This window comes from Equus quagga, chromosome 10 (genome assembly GCF_021613505.1).
Source record: "Equus quagga isolate Etosha38 chromosome 10, UCLA_HA_Equagga_1.0, whole genome shotgun sequence".
NCBI lineage: Eukaryota > Metazoa > Chordata > Mammalia > Perissodactyla > Equidae > Equus > Equus quagga.
The window spans coordinates 56715406-56741723 of NC_060276.1; the positions used below are offsets into that span (position 1 = coordinate 56715406).

The 26318-nt window shown below is 36.4% G+C and overlaps 1 protein-coding gene across 5 annotated transcripts in view; it reads right to left on the reverse strand.

The window, feature by feature from the left end:
* The window catches only part of DACH2 (dachshund family transcription factor 2), a 470115-nt gene extending 444152 nt beyond the window's left edge, over positions 1–25963 (reverse strand). For all 5 annotated transcript variants that reach the window (XM_046672635.1, XM_046672634.1, XM_046672632.1 and 2 more), the window contains exon 1: positions 25301–25963. In XM_046672635.1, coding sequence (XP_046528591.1) covers positions 25301–25815 — 515 coding nt within the window. In that variant the 5' untranslated portion in view covers positions 25816–25963. The remainder of the gene's footprint in view (positions 1–25300) is intronic.
* Positions 25964–26318: the final 355 nt, after the last annotated feature.

The window sequence follows — 26318 nt, forward strand, 5'->3', positions numbered from 1 at the left end:
TTTGATTACTATGGCTTTGTAGTATATTTTGAAGTCAGGGATTGTGATGCCTCCAGCTTTGTTCTTTTTTCTCAGAATTGCTCTAGCTATTTGGGGTCTTTTGTTGCCCCATATGAATTTCAGGATTCTTTGTTCTATTTCTGTGAAGAATGTCATTGGGATTCTGATTGGGATTGCATTAAATCTGTAGATTGCTTTAGGTAGTATGGATATTTTAACTATATTTATTCTTCCAATTCATGTGCATGGAATATCTTTTCATTTCTTTATGTCATCATCTACTTCTTTCAATAATGTCCTATAGTTTTCATTGTATAGGTCTTTCACTTCCTTGGTTAAATTTATTCCTAGATTTTTTTTAAAGATTTCATTTTTCCTTTTTCTCCCCAAAACCCTCTGGTACATAGTTGTGTATTTTTAATTGTGGTCCTTCCAGTTGTGGCATGTGGGACGCCACCCCAGCATGGCTTGATAAGCAGTGCCATGTCCACACCCAGGATTCAAACCGGTGAAATCCTGGGCCGCCAAAGCAGAGCGCACAAACTTAACCACTCAGCCACGGGGCCGGCCCCTATTCCTATATGTTCTCTTCTTTTTATTACGATTGTAAATGTGATTGTATTCTTGAGTTCTCTTTCTGTTAGTTTGTTATTAGAGTATAGAAATGCAACTGATTTTTGTAAGTTGATTCTCTACCCTGCAACTTTGCTGTAGTTGTTGACTATTTCTAACAGTTTTCTGATGGATTCTTCAGGGTTTTCTATATATAAATTCATGCCATCTGCAAACAGCAAGTGTTTCACTTCTTCATTGCCTATTTGGATACCTTTTATTTCTTTTTCTTGCCTAATTTCTCTGGCCAAAACTTCCAGTACTATGTTGAATAAGAGTAGGGAGACGGGGTACCCTTGTCTTGTTCCCCTGAGCCAGGTTTTTAATCTGAATTCTTTTAGGCAGTTAAGGGAGAGGCAAAGAGAAAAACTGAGTCTTTTGTTTCTTAAAAATAATCAGCCTAAAATAATCCTCATGTCAAAAGAGACACATTTTGGGATGGCAAATTTTGTCCCCCTTCAGTATACTCTATGATGTTTGCACAATGACAAAATTGCCTAGTGATGCATTTTTCAGAATGTGTCCCCACTGCTAACTGATGCACGACTGTACAATATATGACAATAAACCACACCTAGGAGCCCATTATTACTTATTTTATCCAATTTCCTTGGTATATATTCCCTCTAACCCTATTACTACCCTTCGACATTCTATGTACCAGAGTTTCCTTCTTTCTCATAGTGGAATCTCAGACTTAGACACATTCTGGTACCCGCCACCCTCAGTCTCAAATTGGAAAATATTTGTAAAAGTGTTTTCCAAAAGACCGTCTAAGTCAGATAGCAAGTTACCTTATTAGTTTCTATTGATAGGAATTACATATCAACTAAAATATCCTTCAGTTTCTCCCTTATATGGTAAGATTTGAAATTAGGGACCATATCTAAATCTTTTTCTATATCCTATTATAGTGGTTTATGTATGTCAGAAATTTAGGAGAAACTTTCCTCTGATGGCATCTATTATAATCTTGAGGTAGTTGACACGTCTGACCATGTTTTCACAATATCAATCTCACTCTGCTCATGAAGTACCTCTCATTACATTTTATTGTCATCCTATATAACTGTAATACTTCATTAACTACTGTTAATAAGCTATTCCATGATCCCTAAGTAAATTGAGTTATATGGCAATGAAAATGATATAGGAAACATTGTCCAGTGACTAGGGTACTCCAAGTTAGTACATTGCCATTTCTTTTGTACCATTGCCAGTTTGGCTTTGGTAAGACACTTAATCCTCCTGAGACCTGGTTCTTTCATTCCAAAATAGATAGCACTAACTTGACAAAGGTGAAAAGATACATATGAAAAAGAGGGTTCATACATGCCCTACAATTTAGACCACCACTATTATTAGGAAAATGTAATTGCCTTATATTTTCTATAACCCTGCCTGAAGTCTGGACCCCAATTTGTATGGATTCTCATTCCTTCTTTCCCCAGTATGCTTCCTTTGCAATATTGTACTAAAGGTGGTCTCTCATTCTCCTTGAAGTCACAGCAAATTGCATAATTAAATCCTGTGCAGGAGGGATGTAAGACTTTTTCCAGTTTATAGCTCCCTATAAACATCCTACTTAACATTCAACAGCCTGAATTATTTTTTAGAGGATTGTTACTACCTGTCTTCAAAATACCATTTTATCATTTAAAGGCAGTAGACAAGAGAAACAGAACAATGGCAGGTTCAATGAGTCTACTTCCCCCTGAAATATGTTCTTCAGTATTTGGAATGTTTACTGATAAGTTCAATGAACAAGTGACTTGTCAAAATATATATTCATTATATAGATGACAATCTCTATCCCATTTATAATCAGAGCTTGATGAGAATATACTTGAAGAAAACTATCCTTTGCCAATACTACCACCCCTCTGAAATGCATCAATAATCAAGATGTGTTCTAAGAAACCAAAAACAGATCGTTTAAATTTTGTATCCTTATCTCAAATATCCTTTCCTCAAGCCAAACCCAGGTGGTGCCTTCATTTACAGATGTTTAATTAATGTATTATTCTAGTTAGTACAGGATTGTACAGTCAAAAGAGCATGGGTTCGGTGTCAGAGAATCCCCGGCTCTTCATTGGCTAGCTCCTTCATCTAAGTTCCCTTAGCTTCCATTTTCTCAGCTGTAAAAAGAGACCAGCAATAGCAAACTCATAAAGTGGTTGTGAGGATTAAATTGGGAAGTCCCAAGCACAGTGTCTGGCTCATAGATGACGCTCAATAAACGGAAATTATTATTATAACTTCAAACTCTCTAAAAAGACGGCAGGCTTCTTTTTTTCTAGGAACTCTAATCTGCAAATTTTCATTTAATTATAGTGTAGCAGCCAGGTCTATGTTTGGGTATAGATACATGATAATGGATATCATTTAACAAATCAGCTTTTTAAACTAAATAATATTATGGGCAGTTAGAAAGTTATTCAAAATTTATTTAGTAGCCACTATATAAAGAATATGTATGAAAGAAGCTATATAATGCCCTATATTTAATAAGTGTCATTCTGGATAGTCTATTAGAACTGTGAAAACGAGTGAACATCAAAAGCCCCTAGAAAAAAGACAGAAATTAATCACTACCACTAAACTAGTATCATCTAAGGGCAAGATTTTAGAGAGCCGAGCATGCCAGAAGGTTAAGCACGCATTGGGTAAGGAATCAAGCCCTTTAGCAGACTAAAAGACATGTTCTTCCCCTGCCTCAACCTCTTAAACTAATTACCTAGAAATTACAGCCTGGGGTTAGACCCTGTCCCATCTCATTAAGATTCCCTACCACTACACATAATAAAGGATTGTAGAAAAGAAAAAGTCACATAAATGAGAGGAGCACTGAGAAAAACTATTGACTGAGCTCCCCTATATTCTTAGGAAGCTGAGAAAGGTTGCCTCTCACAGGAGGGGTTCACCGGAGGCATATATTCTTTGCCACCAGATCATTTACTAAGTTTGACACATACCAAGTTGCTATACGTGTATAGCAACCTTAGGTTTTTCAAAAGATCACTCACCATTCCTAATTATCAAAGAGGAAAAATAAAACAGTAGCAGATTAATCTTCCATACTACCTATTCCTCTGAGTCCTCCTGAGGCATATTACAAGCCCAGTTGTGTAGTTTGGAATTTTAAGAAAATTTTGTCATAATTCCAGCCACAATGCAACAGTAGGTGGTAAACTTCTCTGAGATCTTTTTTTCAATTCTCAGAGAAGATAAGCTTCCTGCATAGGTACCTAATTTCCCATTTGGTGAATAATCAGCTTGTTTTATGCATCCCTTATTCTAGCCCTTGAATGAAAAAAAAATAGTGGAGTTTTAGATTCACATTGTTTTCCAACTTTCTGGACAATACTCAAAAAGCATTAATTACTCCATACTACGCTTTAAAATCTGTTCCTCAGGACCCTAAGGTTCTGCAGAGGTGCCTAAAGAGCCCAGAAGGTGTGGGTAGCACTTGATGTGGTGACTGAGTCAGTGGAGATGCAGGGACTCTCTCAATCCACTGAAGCAGATCTCTTGTTAATCTTTTATGTAAATAATAAAATGATAAATCATAAAAATATTTATTATAATAAAATAATAAAAATGAGTTTGAATGCCACTATTCTATTGACATGTACAAATGGCATGTTATGGAAAACTTACTAGGAGCCAGGGATTATAAAATTGATTATTACTATTCCCAAATATTCAAACCATTCTTCTTTGGCTCCTTCGAAACCAAAGGAATGTGTGTTCAACTTATTTAGACGTATTGGAAAACCACCTAATGACTTTGAGGATTAACTCAACTTCAAAAGAAGAATATATTATCAGGGGCATATTCAGTTCATTGTTTTTTATATGGTGATGCACCACTTTTTGGGGGAGGAGGAATGTAATAATCACGTTAGTTTGCAAAGGGAAAATAGAGAGAAAGCTTCAAGGATCACAACAGAATAAGTTCTAAAGGACTCATCCTTCATTTCCACAGGCTAAATTGGCCCTTCAGAATCTGGTGCAATCCTGGAGGCAGCGCTCTCTTCACTGTAGAAATCTATAAATGGCTGTACTCTACAGGAACGCATGTCAAATCTCCAGAACAAAGTTCAAAAACTTCAACCTTGGAAAGTCCCATAAGTGATTCATTGGCTTCAATTGTCCAAATAAATAGCTTAAACATTTTTTCCCAATAAAATCAGATAAACTGTAGTTTGATCTCTACTCTTAATAAGCAAAGATGGTAAATAAATACCTATATCCAGTTGGCATCAATAAAGTAAGTACCTGCCACACTCCAATAGACAACAGCAGCTGCTGGTGCTCAGTGGGTTTTCTCAGTGAACTGAACCAGCACACGCAGGAGAATAAGCTCAATGAGAAATAGTAACAGAATGACAGCCACTGGTCTCAAGAACTTGAGAAAACTTATCTGGTACAATCCACAAATTTTTGTTTATGTTTTATTTAAGATACACTTCTTGAGAGTTTGTTCTCAAATACATCGGGAAATGGTTTACATTATATAAAGAAAATACCCTGGAGTTTACTGTAATAGCCAGTTAAAGCATAGAATTCAAATCGACAAAAGACTATATTAAAAGGACATAAACACTATGATTTCTGACTCCCACCAATGCATCTATAAGAAAGAATTTTAGGAAGCTCTAAAATGTCCACAGTAAACTTACTTCATTTTATTTCTATGACCTGATTTACTACGTTTTGTTTTATATTATTTTAAGAACTATACCAATGTATAAAGTTTGACGTGGTTGCTAAGGAATATTAATAATATTATTGTTTATTATTATTATAGTTATTAATTGTTAAAATTAGTATTTATTATCGATAAAGGGACAATATCTATATTGTATAGAATAATTATGGCCACAACTAAATGGGATTATTGTGATAAAAACTCTTCACAATCCATGTCTGGAAGCAGAAGCGCAGAAGCGAGGTAAGAGCTTGCAAATACATACCTGGAATGCTGCTTGGAATTTAAACTTCAGTTCCCCAGTAGGAGGGATATATTTGTTCTAGGTTTGCATGTCCTGACTTTGTTTAATTTTTCAGGGCAAAGGGAACTGCTTTTGTTAAAGGAGTAGTCTGAAAAACCTAGTGTGTGTTCCCGACCAAGGTGCAGCCCCATCCCTTCGCTGCACATCCTCCTCCGTGGATTAAAAGAGCAAGCCAGCTTCTTCACTTGGTGAGCGTATAGCCCCTAGACTCCTTGAGTGTTCAAGAATACAGAAAACTTTACATTTGCCTTACTAAGAATTTGAAGATAATCTCAAAAAAGATGTAAGAGATAAGGAATTCTATTTCCTGCCAAAAGATGACACATTTCAGGTCTATGGATGGTAAATATGAGCCTTCCTATCTCTTTTTGTACCAAGTACATAGATTTATCTAGTACACATTACTCTACCTTCAGTGGTTTCATTGTCAGCTCCCATTTTCTGCTTCCTGCATTCGTCCCTCTCCTCATTCAAAACCATCCCTTTAACACATCATTCCTAATTAGATGATTAGTGCTTGGAAGGGCAGGAGATAAGTCATTTGCATAATTTAATCATAAAAAGAAGTTAAAGATACAGATTTTGCTGTTCGTTTGTACAATTATCTTCTTCAGCCTGGGGGGCTGAGATATTAATGTGATTAAACAGTATTTCTGCAAACAGGCAACTGTGTGTCCTCTATTAAAGCAAGGCTGGAGGCAAATGAAAAATTAATTTTAGAAGACAATCAATTTTATTCTACATGACTGTAATAAATAACAGCCCATCTGCAGACAACTCATTAAGCCTTGGGAGGGTACATGTGTCACAAACTCTAAATGACACACAAGGCTGAATTTTCCACCAAAATAGAACTAGTAATAAATGGCCTACCAGCTGCCATACCAGCCTAGAAAGTCAACATACCAGAATTTCCTAGAAAATGAAGTGCACACAGTGTCACTCACAGTCAACCAGTTAATTTAGTACTGGTTGCAAAAATTTCTGAGAAGTGGTTCATTTTGTTCTGAGATTTGCTCTTTTTCTTGTGTTCGGAATGCATGTATGTGTGAGTGTTCACACATGTTAGTGCGATACCGCTTTCAGTAATGAGAAGAGCTAACATTTACTGAGCTCTTATTATGTGCTAAGCACTTTTGCACATGATCTCAAACAACCTTCCTAACAAGTCTATGAGTTATGTAACTAATATTATCCCCATTTTTAGATGAAAAAACTGAGGCTTGGATGGCCATACATCTAGAAAGTGTTGAAATGAGGACAAATGCAACTATCTGAGACAGAATTAGCAATTCCCTAGGTTTCTGTTGTTTGAGAGGAGCTGTCAATCAGAATCAGAATAAATACACCCCTTAGGTATTGTAATAAAGTTCTTAAAATATGAACATTTCCCAAAGTAAATGCATTTAATTATAATAAATCATAGTTACACTGTTAAGTCAGTGAACTGAAAACATTTGCGTACTTACATCCATGTACTATATTAGGCACTATGAGCGATAAAACGACACATCAGTTCCTGAAGTTGAGGAATTTAGAAGCTAGTTGGGGGAAAGAGAAAACATACTCAGCTTAAAACTTAACAATTTATAAAGAAGAAGAAAGGCTATCTGCAGATAAAAGTTCAGAGAAGCAAATATCACTGCAGATGAGGAGGGACGTCCTCATAGCAGAGGTAAGACTTCAGCTAGATCTTTAAAGATGGTCGTTTTCAGCTAGACCTTGAGTAGTGGCAATTCTTCCTGGAAAGGAATCTCAACCTTAACATTTTCTGCTGTCAGTTTCCTTAGGCAGTTTACATTACCTCACTGCACTTCCATCCAGTTTTAACAGACCTGCCAATGATTCATGCTTGAATAAAATATTCATTTGAAGTTCTAATCTCATCAAATTTGAAATATCAGGCAGGATGAGTAATCACTTGTTCCTTGCTTTGCTTTTGTGTAATAGATATTAGGGTCATCATGCCTAAAATGTTCTTTCTACAACACTTTGGACAGCCTATCCTGATTGAGATAACCCAGTGTCTAGTATATGCACATGTCTCTTTTCAGTGCTATATAAAGGAGAGAAACAAGATTTTTTAAATCAAGCCAACAAAGCTAAAATCAAACTTTAACAATGGAACTGCCTTTTTTTCCCCTAAACAAGAGTCTTAATAGCAGATGTTACTACATCTGGCTTCTCTTGCTATTCTCCAGCTGCAGAAATTAAAACTCACTCAGAATCGGTGACAGAATCTAATGGGAGTTTGCAAATGCTGACCAAACCCTTCTTCCCAATCACTCTATTAAGATGCCAGGTGAATGGCTGAGCAAGCCCTACCAGAGAAAATTCGTTTCCTAGGTACTTAGCAAGGAATTAAGATTGAGAACACCAACTTCTTAGCTTTGCTCTGCAATGATTTCACATAAGAACTTGATTTAAAGCTTAACTATTTCTTCATCACCAAATCTCCAAGGTCACAGAAATCCCCAGAGTAGTCAAAGGGTAGCCAGGAGAAGTGGTGACTACAGCAGGAGCTGTTTAAGTAGCTTCTGTGTGGTTAATAATACATGACTCAGAGAACAGCAGGTGTTAAAAATATATATTGATTGGGTTTCTGCCACTTTGAATGCATTATGAACCATCTATAGGTAAAGAACCATGACTATTTCTTAGTTCTGCACCGTGCCTAGCAGATTTGTAGTACTCTGTTTGAAGAATACTAATGGGCTGAAAGGAAAGTAGGAACTTAATTTACTCTTCATGAATATATGACATACTAATAAGATCAACAAACACACATCCTGGGACTGATAATGTTCCTGGTATAAAATCAGTTCATAATAAAATGAAGTATATCATCTATTGTAAAATAATGTTAATAATAGATGAAATAAACCAAACATTATTTCAGTTATTTAGAAAATGTTATTTTTCACCATATTCTGCAAGACAGCTTAACTGAAGTACGGCATGCCCATGGCAAAACAGAGATTGTTAGAGTAAATATTCAAACCTTCATAATATAGTGAACGTGGGTTACTTTTTCAACAATACCTTCAGTCAAGTTGAGTTCCCTGAATTCTTAATTCCAATAACGTTAATTTTAAAATTTTAGAAATTAAGTTAAGAATAGTATTTGTAAACAAACCAAACTCTGATCGCATTACTATATGTACTACAAAATTGAAATATGATATGTTAGGAAAGACTCCTCTCTTAATGCTTAGCAATTTCAATGAACATAGATGATACAACCAACACTCTGGCCTTTCCTTGTCTTGACCTCCTCTCCTCCAAAGATCTTGTCCTCTTCAGTCATTCATGCCCATAGTCATACCCTAAAGCTTGTAATTACCAATGGCTGCAACTCTTCCATATTCTGTGTGTGTGTGTGTGTGTGTGTGTGTGTGTGTGCGTGCACGTGTGTGTAGGATTGGCCCTGTGCTAACATCTGTTGCCAATCTTCCTCTTTTTGCTTGAGGAAGATTGTCACTGAGCTAACGTCTGTGCCAATTTTTCTCTACTTTGTATGCAGGATGCCGCCACAGCATGGCTTGATGAGCAGTGTGTAGGTCCATGCTTGGGATCCAAACAGGCAAACACCAGGCCACCAAAGCAGAGCACGTGAATTCAACCACTACACCACTGGGCCAGCCCCCTGTGTTCTTAATTTCATGCATCCTACTCTCTTTCTCTGTTTCACTCCTCCTAGTACTCTATCTCCAACAGTTCTTTGATCTCTTCTTGGAACCACCAATCCATTGACACTACCATCCTTTCACTGTCTCTCACCTCCTCAATATCCTCTTTTTTCCTTACCAGTTTAAAATGCATTGTCATTCATTATAATCACTTTTTTCACAAACCCTCAACTCCCTTGCCCCCTCTGGCTTTGTTATACTCATATCACTTAGCAAAACCACAATTCTCATTAAATCCAATTATTTGTCTACTTTGCCCCAGTACTGATGCAGCCCTACATGGTGGAATTAAAACACACAACCACACTGAACATTTTGAATTTATGATCATAAACCTCAATGGGCATTTAATGTTCCCTGACAATTATACTAAACTTCTTTAAATAGTTTACTCTCCTACTCATCTACATGGTTACTTTACACTTTCTCTTTCTCCTCAAACCTCCAACACCTCCTTTCCAATCCTCACTCCTAACTAATGATTTGTTTGCCACTTCGCTCAGAAAATTGAAAACAGTAAGAAGAGGACTTCCATGGAGTCCAGATTACCAGATCGACCAGAATCTCCCCCTACATATTTGGGCTTCCCATGTGTTAATGGAGATGCGCTAACCTTGCTCCTACCTAAACCTAAACCAGATGCCTCTACTCGCGCACTAGATCCTATTCACTCTCTCCTATTCAAGAATATCACTCCAGCAATACTCTTCTCTCTTTCCTACAACAGCTTTTTTTCAAAATTTCTACTGGGTTATTTCTAACAGCCATGCTGTTATTTCTTCCATCTTAGTAAAATATAATAACCTCTTAATTCACTTGCCTTTGGTCTCAAACTACTCCCTCCTGCCTCGAGTTGTTTGCTACCCCTGCAGCAAATCCCTGGAAAAAAGTGTCTATTCTCTGTCTTCAATTTCTCTCCTCCTATTCTCTCTTAAACACATGTCACTCAGATTTTTTATTTCCTATTCTTATACCCAAAACTGCTCTCATCAAGATCACCAATGACTTCCATTGCCAAATCCAACTGCCACTTCTCAGCCCTCATGATTTTTGGCTTATTAGCAGCATGTGATACAGTTGACCACTCCCTCCTTTCTGATACATTTTCTTTGTTTAGGTTTCAGGACACCATTCTCTTTTGGTTTTCCTCCTACCTCACTGAATGTTTCTTCTTAAGCTTTTGCTGATTCCTTCTCTTCTCATTAAGCTATGTTGGTGTGACCCAGGACTCAGTTTTTGAAACTCTCATTTTTCTATTTATAGTCACTCCTGTCCAGATGTCTATCCCAAACACTAGACTTGTATATCCAATGACTACTCTACACCTCGGCTGAAAATGCTAAAAGATATCTAAAAACTAACATGTATAAAACTGAATTCTATACTTTCTCCCCAAACCTGCTACACCTACAGCCTTCCCCTTCTCAAAAGGTGGAAACTTCATCCTCCCAGTTGCTCAGACCAAAATCTCACAGTTGTCTGTGACTCTTTTCTTTCTCTCATGCTCAGTGTCTAAATCCATCAGGAAGTCCTACTGATTTTATCTTCAAAACCTATCCAGAATCTGACAAGTTCTTACCACCTCTCCTTTACCACTATGGTCTAAGCCACCACCACTTCTCTCCTGGTTCACTACAATAGCACCCTAATGCTTCTACATTTGCCCCACTTGAAGCCTATTCATAACCTAGCAGCCAGAGCGTTCCTTTAAATGTCTAAGTCAAATCCTGTTGTATGCTTGCTCAGAACTCTGCAGTGACTCCCCATTTCCTTCAGAGTAAAAGTCAAAGTCCTCAAAATGGCCTAAAAGGCCCTATATGACCCACCTCTAACATTAACATTATGATCTCATTCCACCTACCCTTCCCCTCACTCACTCCACTCCAGTCACACTACCCTCCTACTGTTTCTCAAACCTGCTAGAAATGCTCCTGCTTTAGGGCTTTTAGTCAAACTGTTTTCTCAGCCTGAGACATTCTTTCCCCAGATTTGCCTTGGCTAACTCCCCTCTCTTTCAAGTCTGTGAACAAAGTTCATATTCTCAAGCAAGCTTATAATACCCATTCTATTTAAAACTGCAACCAACTCCGACCTCCTCCCCCTGGCCTTGCTCTACTTGCTCTATTTTTCCCGTAGCCCTTACCATATTCTAACATACAATATAATTGACTTCTCTATTAGGCATATAGTTTATTTTCTTCATCCACACTATCATACCCTAGAATATAACCCTCCGTTTTCAACAGCAGGGATCTTTATTTTTAACAGATATATCCCAAGCACCTAGAAGAGTGCCTGACACAGAGTAGACACTCAATAGCTATTTGATAAATGAATGAATGACTGGTAGTCTTTTTTATGTGTGTATGCCTTGTCTCTATAATGAGATCTAAAGCTCTCTGAAGGTACCCACAGACCTTAGCATAGTATTTTGGACACAAGAGACAATTCATATTGTTTAGTAACTAGGTCCCAGTTTCATAAATTCTTTCAGTATCATGCTTTGATGAACTACTGCCATCTCTACACACTTTCTTGAATTATTATTCCTTTCACTTTCCCATTCAAAATGTTATGTCTTTGCTGGTTCCCAAAACCTTTCAGTACAGGCATACAGAATTGAGTCTCCACCAAGTGAGTTTAGTTACTATATTTTGGAAAACATCATCATTAAAAGGCAGTATTTCCTATCAGAGCATGTACCCTGAAGACATTCTAGGCAAGCTTTTGTGTAGTGCTTATCTCTCCTACTAGTTTATCTCTGTTATGCACCACTAGTTTTTCCATAATTCCCTGAATACCTGGAACAATCTACCACGTAACTAAACTTGTTTGCTCAAGTCCATCTATCAAGACTTACTATCTCAGAGACACCATCGACAGCATAGTGTCCCAGAGGACATACAACAAAAGGCTTAGATTCAGGAACTGGCTCTGCCTGTACTAGATTGCATGGCCTTAAGCAATTCATTTTACTCGCTTACGTTTCAATTTTCTCACCTAAACTCACAGTCAGATGACCTGCCTCATAGAGTTGCTGTGAGTATAAATGCAGATAGAGTAGGAACAAGCTCTGCAGCCTGTGAACTTCTGCACAAACATAAGGTAGCATTATTCCCTAGAAGCACTATAAGTTTCATTATAACTACAGATGATGCTGATTTAGCAATGCATGAAAAAAGGCTAAATGAGATTAAGTGATCCCCAGAAGTCCCATGTTGTAAAGTGATCAGCCATCTGTTTTAAAAAATTTAGAAATTTCACAACAAAATTATAAAAACAGACTATTCTAAGGATCAGATTAAATGAGCTAATGTACGTGAAAGCACTATATAAACTATAAACCAGTATATACATGTAAAGTTTTTACTATTACACATGGCTAGTAATTTTAAACTTCCAGATATATTTTCAGGCAGAAGGCATGAAGGAAATATTTAAGCTTTACTGTACTTATTAAATACAAAAATGACAAAAATGCCACTTTGATGTTCTTTAATTCAAATTTTAATGTTCATTAAATACTCTTGAATGCAGTGGTTCAAATTACTCCCTAAAATGCACACTTAGTTACTATTGACTACAATAAAAACTTCACACACATACCCAAAGGCAAAATGTAACCCTTTTTAAAAAATTCATACTCAACATGTGTTTCCAAAATGTGCTATGGCAAGCTAGAATCAGGCTAATGGACCAGTAATAGTAAGGAAACTTATGGAAGAATTATAAATGGACACTGTATAAAATATTTCAGAAATTAAAGTGAACATTTACTAGTGTAGTAAAGGAATATTATTTTAGTGACAACACCTATTCCAATGTTCTGTTATGGTTTCAAATGCCACCAGCTCCTCAAAAGGAGAAGCATTTCCACATACTGCCTTTAGTGTTTTTATTTTTATTTATAGCTAATATTTTTATGCTTTCTTTTCCTATTCATGAAGCTGCTTAAACTAACTACTAAAAGAAAATGAATGCAATTAAAAGAGATAGTTCATTCAAGAGCTCTGTGGAAAGTCCTTCATCGGCCCACATTATACTGCCTGCCTCTCATCTATCAGCTAGTTCCTGTGCCAGTCAATATTTCCATAAGAAATATTTTCTCATCAAGCTTTCTCCACCCTTCTTTGGCTTCATTCCTTTGTCCGTGCTCAAATGGAACGACATCAATGCTAACATGACCCAGATTATAGTCCTCTTATCTTTAAAATCAAGAGTCTTCCTAATTGGACAGAAACCTTTAAATTATGGAGCGCCCCTGCCCCTTCTTTGATGGAACATGAATCCATATGGGACAAATACTTTTACATTTTTCTCACAAATACAGAAAAAGATCTAAAAAGAGGAATTTCTTGAGTTGTATTTACATTTAAAAACTGAGAGCCTTCTTCAAAAAAAAAAAACACACCAAATACATAGAAGAGCAGTCATTCAATTCAATTGAACTGCAAAGAATAAGAAAAGCTTTAGACTCCGGGAGGATGGGGATTAGGTAAGCATCATACAACCTCATGAAAACGAACATGCTGCTAAAACAACAAAAACCTGTCAGTCTTCTAGTATGACAAAGACCAATCCAAAACAACAGCACTTGTAAGAACAAGACTCCATCACATGTCCTGGTATCAAGCTCTGGAGCAGTTACTACCCTCTTCAGAGATCACAATGTTCAACACGTGCCCATCACCGAAAGGACCACTCTTGCAGGACATGATCAGCATCAAGACTACACCGCTTCATTTTTTAAACTGCAAGTTGAAAATCAATTAATTGTTCTCATCATAGAGTAGAAACCCTTAACAAAAATCTGATTTAGTCCTATATTCATCAATGTGTTTTAACCCAAAAGCCATGATTACTCTGGTGTCAATAAATGCTTATTTAACTTATGGAAGATGGTTATTTAGGGGTCCTAAGCACAGGAAAGTGTGTTAAAGTCAACAACTAGCCTCATGCAGTTTGCCAGGTTTGATCTGCTAACAGTTGTAATGAGCACTGTATCCATTAAGTACATAAATCTTTCCCTAGACAACATAAGAATAAATTCAAGCAAAATATACTAATTTATTCATCACTAACTAACATGATCCAGTATACTGCTGTTAGCTGTCATGTATAAGCTCTGTGTCTGCTAATGCTTTCTTCACTTCAGATATTTTCTACAGGAAGCATTTAATTTCAGATTCAGTTCAACCTTAGCACATTTCTAGGCTATCTCTCATTCCCACCAGTGAATACTCATAACATGTAAATATAATTTAATAATAGAATAAGAAAAATATGTTTCAACAGGTAAATATGCCATAAACATTTTAAAATGCACTGCAAAGCCTAATTAGTGTTACTTTAATTTTCTATGACTTTGAATTATATACATCATTTCCTGTTCCTTGCATTTAGTGTAGGTTAACTGAGAGTTAACCAAGTAACAACAAAACTCTACCCAGGTAATCTGGAGATAAGACAAATAAGAATTTGCATAGTTTTTAAGATCACTACTTTCAGCTTGATAAGTAGCCTTGTACAGACTAATAATAGGTACTTATTAAATATTTGTTGAAATGAAGTGACAAATGATTGGAAAATATTATATTTGTATGTACATTGTGTTTAAACTGAATATTCTAATTGGTTTATAAAATGAGACCTAAACCTGTGTACAGGGCATAAAATGTACTTTGCAGTAAATTTTTTTCTATGAATGAACTCCCTTTTTGTCTTCCTCAAATGAAAACCTAGAGGGTACTCATAAATTTTTTTTTACAAAATACATTTAGAAGTTTAGCAGATCACAGACTATTTTCAAAGCAGCAAGCCTAACATTAAACACTTAATTACACATGTTTGCAAAAAATCCTGTTTTCCAAAGTTATTTATGTTTAAATATAAAACATGTAGGGGTCAATGTATTCTGAACACATAAAAACAAATAAGTCTTTCTCATCTGTGTTTTAATTTTTGGCACACAGCATTGTATAGGACTGCGTGCAAAGCAAATCAAACTCGAGGATCTACTGAAAACTCCAACACAAATGAAAGCAAGCTATTTTACATGGAAGAAAAAAACGTGTTTTTCTAATCCACAGTTTCACATTTTACTACAAAAACATATGTCTCGTAGAATGACTAATTTTATGAATTTTTAAGGACTCATATCCCTTGTAATAAATATATGTCAGAGAAAAGATACTAAAGTCAATTAACCACAGCCATTCTTAAGTGGAAATACTTGTTTTATTCCAAGCTCCTCTTGATGTGTATTTTATTTAAAACACGAGTAATTCTCTACATTCATAAAACCAAAATATTTTCTTTTATATCTCAATAGCTATTTTTAGTTGGACCTTTCTGGTATAATTCTAAAGACTGAAAAAAATCTAGTGTTTACTGATATAACACATGAGGCAGATATGAGAAAGTAAATTTAAAGATTATTCAACAATAGATATGGCAAAAATTTGTAATCTCAAAGATTTCACAATTTACCAACTATAATGGGTGGGGTGTATATGGTTTATATGCCCTAAGCTAAAGACAGCATGGTTCCAGAATGTAAGCTCCATGAGAGAAGAGACTTTGTTCACTCCGTTCATAGCACCTAGAATATTACCTGGCACCACACAGTCAGTGTATTCTATAGACACACACACACACACTATCATGACAAATCTAATCATGAGAGATCAAAATGTGAAGAGGTTTTTATTTTATCCTATTTATTTGAACTCCAATAATTAAATAGGTAGAATGAGTTTTCCAGATGTCCACAGATTAAAGACAATACTGCCAAAAAGATACTCACTAGGGTCTAGCTTATGTCCTCTGGAGAACTGTTTCAGCCTGTGAGCTCCTCTTGAATTTTTGTAGTTAAACTTCCTTGGATTGAATTCAAGAGGGGAACCATATCATAAAGCATCCCACCCTATCGTCTGTAGTGTCATATAGAGCAAGTCTTCAGTGTCTGTATGTTTATTATCCCTTCAGAAGTATCAAGGCCTAACACATACACACAATAACATTTTATGGATGGTCACTTGAAAGTTTGTTTTACATCATTTCTGTGAATTCGGTGTGCTTTAATATGGCATTAAACTCAATATTCTTAAAATAACTACTGTGTAATTTGCACCTATGTACCCTACTACGAAAAGCCATTAAGATAGTATAGTCTTATATGACAATTATGTATTTTTAAACATGTTTTTACTTCAATACAGCAGAGCATCTCACAACTTACACATAATGTAGATAACACATTGACAAATATACCAACAAAAATAAATTTACCTAAATATTGTTTGTGAAGACATTACTATAATTTTTATACAAACAAGTGAAAGATGGACTTCTTTCAAAATAACTAAAAGCTCAGAATCTAACATATTGCTGTAAGCTATAATGGTTATAACTGTTAATCCAATACACCTTTTATACAAACCCATAAACACATGAGTGGAAAAATAGCACAGATGTTCATCTCTAATGCAATTTCCATTCAATTTCCTAAGTGCGGTCCCTGTGTGCAAACTAGCTTAACGTTATGTTTAGCTTGCAAATTCTTTTAATAAATAATGAATGCAATAAAACTAGGAGATCAATGGCAAGCTGAGAAATCATAAAAAAAAGCCTTTTGTGTTCAGGCTGTTGCCCATTTCAAACTTTAATCCGGAGACAGATCAATATTACTGTTTTCTTTTTAACCCACCGCATAAATAGGAGATAGACTAAATGTAGCCTAAATGCTGTTACCAGCTAGCAGTTGCCAGCAACCTGATAAGATCATTGGACACAATTGCAATTGAATGTTTTATACCTTAACATACACACTACATTATATACTATTAAGGAGTCAACTTGTTTAAAAATAAAAAGGTTATATAGCAATAAAAATACTGTGGTTCATTATTTTTTTAACTTTCCTGTACTATATATTTTTTCCAGTAGTATAATTACAAAGTTTTCACCACAATTTGCTCTAATAAACTAAATAATTGTAACAGGTCAAAATAGTACATACACACGAATAGTTTCAACCTCAGGGGTCCTAGATGAAAGGAAATTTTACTCTTCAAAATTAATTACAACTGAAAGAACTAAGTCATTCCTTTAAAAGGGGGGGATACTTCATGCAAGTTAGTGTTGCAATTGGATGGGTCTTGAGGTTATCAAGGAAAAAAGTAAATCATTATACTTAGGTATTTGTGTTTCTACTCACAGGCTATAGAAAAAAGGGAGGAAAACCCTCTTCTTACTGACTCATTTTGGATAAACATGCATTTACTGTTTGAAAGAAGATCAAAAGTCAACTGCCACCAGGGTTAGCTGAGAATCATTTTATGGTAGTAGCCTCGTTTAATTTACTAATTCTTGCCTATTCATAATATTAGAACATCTGCTGTGGGTTTTCACTAAAAGGAAATATCAAGAAGTCATACTTTCTTTAAGATATATATCAGTTCAAACATTCTTATTTCACATATTAGATTTTGACAGCTTTATATGTATGTTTGTGCAAAGTTTATGGCATGATTACGAATAGTTTTATAATGGAATTAAAATTTCAGAATTAGTGTCTTTTTAATAATTGCATACTTTACGTAACTATTCTTAGCTTTTTTAAGGAACAGCAATTTGTGCAAAGAATTCTGAGAAGAGGAATAAATATGTGGCTGTGTACATGATTGTATTCATTTAACAAATGTGAAGTAGGTGCCTAATATGTACACAATATTAGGCTTAATGAAATTTTATAATCAATATTACTAAAGTTAAAAATTACTCCTCAGAAATTACTATTACAAATCCAAGGTTTTGCTTTATGTAACAAATTCAGTTCTCTCTGAAGGATATCATTATAGGCAATGATAAATATATCAATTTGCTCTTTAGCTATATTATATTCAGTTTTGCATAAAACAATGTGTATTACATCTTATATTCACATTCTCAATATAACAATTTCATCAATTCTAATATAAAAATTTAGCTTTAAAGGATAGTACAAGATCTCACCATGAAGAAATTCCCATGTTAAGCAAAATTTGAAAAAAAAAGTTAACTCTTGTCCATAACTTTCATTACAAACTTCTCTTTAAACTATACTGTAGACCATAGCATGTATCCTAAGCTTCCAAGACTAGCTTAACACTGAAGATAAAAATTTTCCTGAAGAATTTCAGACCTCAACAGTATCAGTTAATAGTGTTTCCTGTTTTCCTATTCTAATAAAGGTAACAAGAAAATTATGATGAAGGAATACTGTAAAGGCCTGAAAAGAGGAACTACCTCTAAAAGCTGATTTTTTAAAATATATATTCTTCAGAAGGTTGAACAAGAGAGAAATTGAGTCTCCTTTTTAAAGTGTGTATTTTAAAATATCAGAGATTAACTAGAAAGTTAAAACACTTACAACAATAAATTCAAAATATTTTGCAATAATTGACAGAATTGTTTCTCTCCTAAAACCAAGGTAATGAAGACACCGGTTAAAGGAAATAAGGTATGGTAATTATGATTTTTAATACAGGTAGGTAATAAATTTCACTAGAGTTATAACAAAGCTCCTTTGGGTGTGCATATGCTTTTCTATAGTCTAAGAAATTAAATTATAAAAGTAGCATTTATTGTTACTGAATGATTTATGATTTACAAATAATTACCCAGAATATAAATAACTGAAATATACTAAAATGAAATAAACTTTTCTACGACTTTGAGCATTACAAAGTGAGGAAATGATGAATACACAATGGACAGGCTGTTTCCTTCCTACTAAAAAGAAATATTAAATCCTGAAAGAGTTCTAAATCCCTTGGAAAGAGTATATTGCGGCTACATTAAGCCAACAAGAAGCTTATTAGTAAGGATTTAAAAACTAACACCCTTCTGTAATCAATTTGGATACAGCATTATTCTATTTATAGTGACACTTTCAATGTGTCCCAATCATATATTACTTATTCTCATTTTCCTACTATGATTAAATATTAATGTGGAGGCACTATTAAGCAGCTACACTATGTTTAGGCTTTAATATATTGATTTCCACCATTTAGGAATAGTTAACATAGCATGAAAATTAAGAATCTTTCCCAAGAAGAACCTTATGATTGGTTTGATATTTTTCTCTGATTCCTAAATAAAGTAAAATAAATTTAGTTGTTCTAGCAGAAAATGGAAAAGGGGATGCCGTCACTTTAAAAGCTTCAATCTCTTTGACATTGCTGGCAGTGTATGGGAACATTAATGCATCTGTCATGATAACAAGCTAAGAATAACATCTAGACATCAAACCGAGCAGAGAATCCATCTAAAGTGATTCATTCAGATCTGTCTCATTGATTTATTAAACACAGGGCAACATCTGCAGCCTCACAGAGCCGCTTGGTGAAATTAATGCAAGATCAATTCAAATGGAAAAAAGTGTAAAAGAGATAAATCAAAACACAATTTGCATGCAGTTCCACAATCAGGCTTATTGGGTGCAAATGCTCAATTTCCCTTCCAAAGCAAATGCGTTTAAATGTTGTTTTATCTTTTTCGAATTGTGTGATCTGAAGTGACAGTGAAGAGTTTTGCAGGTTGAGATGGTGAAAGGGAAGAAAAGGAGGAAAAAAATAATGCTACCAAGGGCCTTTTGAATATGCAACTAGAATATCATTAATACCTAATTGTTTTGCTTTTGGGGAAAGGTTTGACGTCCTTTCTCTGAAAACATATTTTCAGTTTTGGTCAATAGGGGCGGTTTTAACACATATTTGAAATATAGAGTGGATAAATCTAAATCACTTGTATCTTTAAATGTACCAGATAAAGTGCCACTAGAGTTCCAGATTGCCAACTGAAACATAATATATTGTGATTAGGGTTTCTCACAATTATATTTGCCTGCTAGAAGCACTTTTAAAACACCTAGGGATTTCATTAAGACAAAATAAGGTTACTTAAGAAAGCATCAAATAATTCAAACTTGATATTTTCTACAAGTATTAGGGATTTCCTGTGTGAAACCATATAAAACATTAATGTCTGAAGACCATCACTTCCTAATTCTTTATTGGCATTCATGTACTACACATTGAGGGTAATATCATACATAAATAAATATCCAAAGATATTCTCCATCATATTATGTGTCATTTCTTTAATGCAATATCCATCACCTAACAAATGAATGCTTGGGGCAAAATGAAGTCCAGCTAAAGTATTTAGATATATACAAAAATTGGTTATGCAGAGGTGTACATTTAAAACGAATGTACACATGGAAGAGCTGTGCACTGGCATATGACTAGATTGCTTTAATTATGATCTTGATGACATTCTTCTAAAAAAAGACAGAGCACTGTCGACTTTGTGACTGCTTTTAATAGACAATATCACTATCCCCTGATTATCCTATGAAATAAAATGTCTGCATTTGCTGCCCAGATTAATTTCTAAAACCTTTTTATGGCTTCTGAAAATGTAAGTTATACAAAATATTAGCCCAGGAAAAAGATGCAAGTTCTTCAAAAATTTGATTTTGCTTAACTTTACTACGAACGAAAACATCAATTTTCAAAGTAAATTATGTTGTTCTGTGTGGATTAGGGACTACATTCATCAAGTGTGAATACAAAGCCAAAATCACTGAGTGCTGACAATAACTACATGTCTAGTATTTGAAAGTAGTTCTAAATTATTGTAAACGTCATCATAATTCACATAAAGTTATTCTAACTTGGAAGCCCATTTATGTTTTGTTCACGTAGTCAAAATAACAATAAACCACAATTGGACATTTTCATTTTTAATTTAAAAACTGAATTTTTATTCACTTGAATATATGTTGAATCGTGTCTCCAAATGCACTAACACGTTTTCTTAATCATACTTCTTGTTTCTTCAAGCATCCATTTGACTACATGTAAATAACTGAGTAACATTTAATCAGTTGGTCCTCAAATGAAATTAAATGTCGATCATGAAGTCTGACAATGTTACTTTTATAGAGATAGGTAGATAAAAACAGACAACACTAAAATGTGTTGGCTAATTTTTCACATTCACTGAAGACAAATTTTTAATTTAATATTTTACTGCTACATTAAACTTCGAAGAATTTAGTAAGGAAAATCCTTACTAAAGAGTGAGATTTTTAGCCATTTGCTTCCTGAATCTGCCTGCTCTCTCTGATATTAAAAACTCCAGGTTCTCTTGCACAAAATTTTTTTTAAAAACCTGCAAAAACAAACATCTAAAACAAGATGTTAACTTTTCCCATTTCGTTTGGATCTTTTTATCATCATTTTCTTAATAATCTTCAAAACAATCTCACTACAATTAATTTCTGAAGTTAAAGGGCATCAAAGTGAAAATATCGTATAGCCCTTTGGAATTGCAGTGATGTGAAGCTTACCTTACTTAATAGAGCAATGAATAGTCAAGAGTTTTAGTCTGACTATTCTTCAGTAGCTGAGGCAGGTCTTATTTTCCAACTTCTTTTCTGGGAAGACAACTTTGAATATTTTGGTATACTAGCTAATAAGAAAATAGTTGATAAAGGCACTGATAGAGTTCTTATAGTGACTTTCAGTACTGTCAAAGAAACAATCATGTATGTATTTTACTCATTCATTCTTCTTCAGGGCACAAAATGTGCCCTGAGCCGAATCAAAATGCCACTTAGGGGTAATACGCTACGGTGCTTGAAAATGGCCAATTTGAAAACAGTCCATTTTGTGTGTTCTGGAATAGTATAGGAAGCATTCCAAATTAAAATACCCTAATTCAGGACTTGTACTCTTCCCCAGTTATCTGACAGAGAGGGGAAGAAATGCTTATTAAGTAAAAAAAGAAAACTGTCAATGACACCGTTACAAATAAGCCTTCCATTCAACAACACATTGTGGAAATTGATCTATCAGAAGATGAAGATGAATCTCTTTTTTTAAATAAGAATAGTATGTAAGAGTTTCCACTCACCGAACACATACTTTTTCCTTGCGGTTTCCCCCCGCTTTAAACTAGAAGTGCTAAGAAGTCATGAGTCCTGAATGACAATCTTCTTTAGCCAAGTCTCCATTGGTACATTGCTTATCTTCTCTGGGCATCTCTATAAGCTCTTCTGATCCATGTTTCACTCCCTCTCCTGGCATCATTCTGCTCATATCCCACCATCTCTTTTCTCTAACCGGCTTCATGTCTCATCTACCTTATTTTGTCTCTCTTGGGCCTCATTCCTATTTACATCCCTCACCTTTCTAATCACTACATAGAAAAGTCATAGAAATAATGTTGATCTAAATACTAATTTGACAATTTTCTTAAATCATTCAGATGTTGGGAATGATTTAAGGTATACATATCTGTAAATAATGTTACCTAAAGTCATAAAGCATCCATTATAAGCAGTATCATATTTTTTATTTTTTAACAACATGAGTACGAGGTCATTTTGCATCAATAAAATTTGGTAACGTTATTTTACCATTAATTAGATTTTTCCTAGAATTGTGGGGGGTTTTTTTGCTACCTAAAAATTGCAATATAGGTGTGTTTCTAGTAGTTTTCCTCATCTTCGTTCATGGATTGCATTCATAGAACATATTTCATAAATTTTTACAATTATATATTACAAAACTTGTAACACAATGATAGAAAATGATTGTAATAAATTAAATACCCATAAAGAAAAAAATGCAATTGGAGGCACATGCATTATATCTCATATATATTTCTTCTTACATTTTTGATATTTTTCTATCACTTTTATACATGCACATACACAAAAGCAATTTAAGCCCAAAAAGAGTTAGCATTGTAAATGCTATGATATGGAGTAAATAAAACTTAACTAAATTAAAATAATAATCTAAAAATACATTACATAACAGCATCCAAAACTAGTATAAGAACACCTGCCTCTGGATACAGAGTAATTTATCATTTTCCCCTTCAGTGAATAGCTTTAATAAAAATTAATTAAAGAAAAGTTTCTATTTACAGAGGAAAGTATCAAAATCACATTAAAATACAAATCTATTTATTTTTTAAATGAAAGTCATAGATTTTGCTCAAGGATGTGTAAATTAATTATTAAGGAAGGGAGAATTTCCTACGTGAAATAATTGTTCCACTTTAAGAATGGGTGTTTGTAAGAGAGAGAAGTGGGAAGGGAAAGAGGAGGAGAGAAGAGGGGGAGGGGGAAAGAGAGAGAAGATAGGTTTCCATGTCTGCAATTGTTTAACTGTGAATCTTTTCCAACGGCAACAAATGAACTAGACAGCCCTCATCCGAAGTCCCCAGTAACCCTCTGAGTTTGTGTATTAATAAAGTGCTTTGTGGTCTAAATAAAATTTCCTTTCCACTCTTACAACCTATAATTGCTTGTTTTATTAAGGGAGCAGTTATCCTTTGTGTTTTGAGGCTATCTATCGTCCTTAAAAAAAATCTGATCTAATAAACCAGGTTTGTAAGTCCCAGCTATGAATCAGGTAGGAACTCTCATATGAACAGGTTTCTGTTAAATTGCTAAAACACAGGGGAACACTGCTGAGAAGAAAAAAAGAAAAACAAAAGGTTCCCTTGTAAGTTCTGCAGCATTATGTGAGTGTAGCAGTTAGCAACAGTTTGTATACAAGTTGTCAGTATACTTCAACTATACATAGTAATTCGGATTTTACAACAAATGTGACAACTGAGTTAGTTTTGGTTCATAAACCCAGAGGTCTTACGATTTAAAGTTGCATTGTGATAAAGTCTACCTCTGCAGAAGTTTTCTGCAAAATGATCAACAGCAGCGCTCTTTTACAGGAAAACCCTTTGCTCCTTTTAACCTGGTGATGGTGATTTCTTGGTTTGTATGCTAATCACATCTGCCAAATGTGTACTTTCCTAGCAGATATTACCAGAGTGGAGATGGAATAAACACTAAGAAAACTAATTCACAGGTCTTTAAAAAGTCAAATAATCTTGAATATAGTTTCCTTTCCTTTCTTTTTTTAACTCAGAAACATTGAATACAATTTGCTTATGGACATTTGTTCTCTAATGTACTTCTAAGCTGTGATATGAAGGAGATACACTTACAACCAGAGAAGCTGGCCATCATCATTTAAGGAAATCCTCTCTCTGAGGGAATGGGATCCTTCCAACTGTTCGCCTGGGGGGAAGAGCTGAAAGCATCCTCTCTAGAAAACCTGCCAACTTCTACTCCAACCCCCAACCGGCCCCAGCCCCAGCGTTTCATGCCCCACATTGCCCTCTGCAGATGACCCAAAAGGGACGATCCCAGGAAAGTGACATCTGTCGTCGTTCTTTTTTTACAAAAGGATCCATCGACTTTCCTGTATCGTGTACGGGGGAGCTTTGCATAGCAGGCATGAGCACACGTCCTCACACGCTCTCACACGCTCTGTCTCTCTCTCACGCACAAACACCACCACCACCACCACCACCACACACCCCACGCACTCTCACAACAAACACACAGGATGGGGAACGAATCACCCTCTGGGATGGATTCTAGACTTCCGACCCTCTGCATCCCCCAAATGCTGTGTTCTGGATTGCTAGCTTAGGAGCCCAGTTTACAGCTCAGCCAGCCCTCTCCTCCAGAAAGCCCTTGGTGTCCGTGTTCAGGAGAAAACCTATCCGACCCGTACGGCCACAAAAGAGCAGGAAAGAAAACCAAATAGAGAAATTAACAAATAACCACAAGCAGCCAAAAAGCCATGCAAGATATGGGCGAAAGGCTGGAAAGTTTCAGTAGAGGACCGCAAACTTTCTTAGACCTAAGCCCTGCCACCGAGCGCGGACTAGAAGGGACCGGTAATTCATGAGTCCTTCTAGTCCTCCTTCCCCACCGACTTAGAGCGTGAAGAGTGGAGGCAAGCTAGTTAGGACTCACTCTCTACAGACAAAGTTGGATGAGGGTGATGAGACATGCAGAAGGGGGCAAAGGGGGAAGAGCGAGCCAAGAAACGAGTATCTCACCTGGCGTTGGTGCAATCGGTGAACAAAGTTTCGAAGTCTTTCCTGGTGATGAGTTTGCAGCGGTTCACCCCGGGCTGGATGGCCCCCAGCCCGCGGAGAATCCGGACCTGCTCGACAGTACACACCACAGGGGATATGTCCAGTCTCTTCAGCTTGGTGTACACCGTGTGCAACCCTCCCACCAGGTGCTTGAGGAAGAGATCAAAGACTTGCGGCAGGCAGATCAGTTCCTGGCCGTCCATCAGGAATGAAGCCACCTTCACCCCATGCATGTCGACCATCCTGCACTCGTTGGTGTTAGTGTTGCCGCTGCCTCCGCTGCCACTACCGACCCCGCCACCCCCGGCGCTGGCGCTGTGGTTATTGGCCATGAAACTGTTGATCATATTGGGGGTGAGACGAGGAGGCTCTCCAGGAGTTGAGTACAGGGGTTCGGCCCGAAATAAGCCCCCCGGGACGCCGGCGCCACTGGAAGTTGCAGAGATCACCGGAGGTGCTGAGACAGCCATGGTCATTCAGTCTCAAATCGTAGGTCCTCGGGCCCTCGCTTTCTCGCCCTGTCTCCTCTAGGTCCCCAGGCACTCCCTCCCTCACTCTCTCGCGTTCTCTCTGGCGCGCTCTCGCTGGCTCTGAACTGTTCGCAAGTCTACAGGAGCCAGGCTCACGCTCGGGCTCACGCTCACGCTCACCCACCTCCCAGCAAACAGTGAGCAGCCCCGACCCGCCGCGGCCCGAGACCCCACCCTCACCACACCCCCTCCCGAGACTGGCAGCGCCCCCCAGCCAATGGGCCCCACCCCCTCGGCTCCCGAGCGCACCGAATGGCTGCCGCCCGTGAGGAGGTGGAGACTCCCTAGCCCGCCTCCCGACTACCTGAGGCGGTTCAGGGCTTGCCGGTGAGTAAGGATGGAGCCTGAGAAGGGGGCGGTGTGGTGCCTCCGCTTCTTGCCTAGCCCTCTGAAGAGAGAATGTCCACATACCCCGCAGAGCTCTCAAAGTGGCCTAGCCTACGAACCCC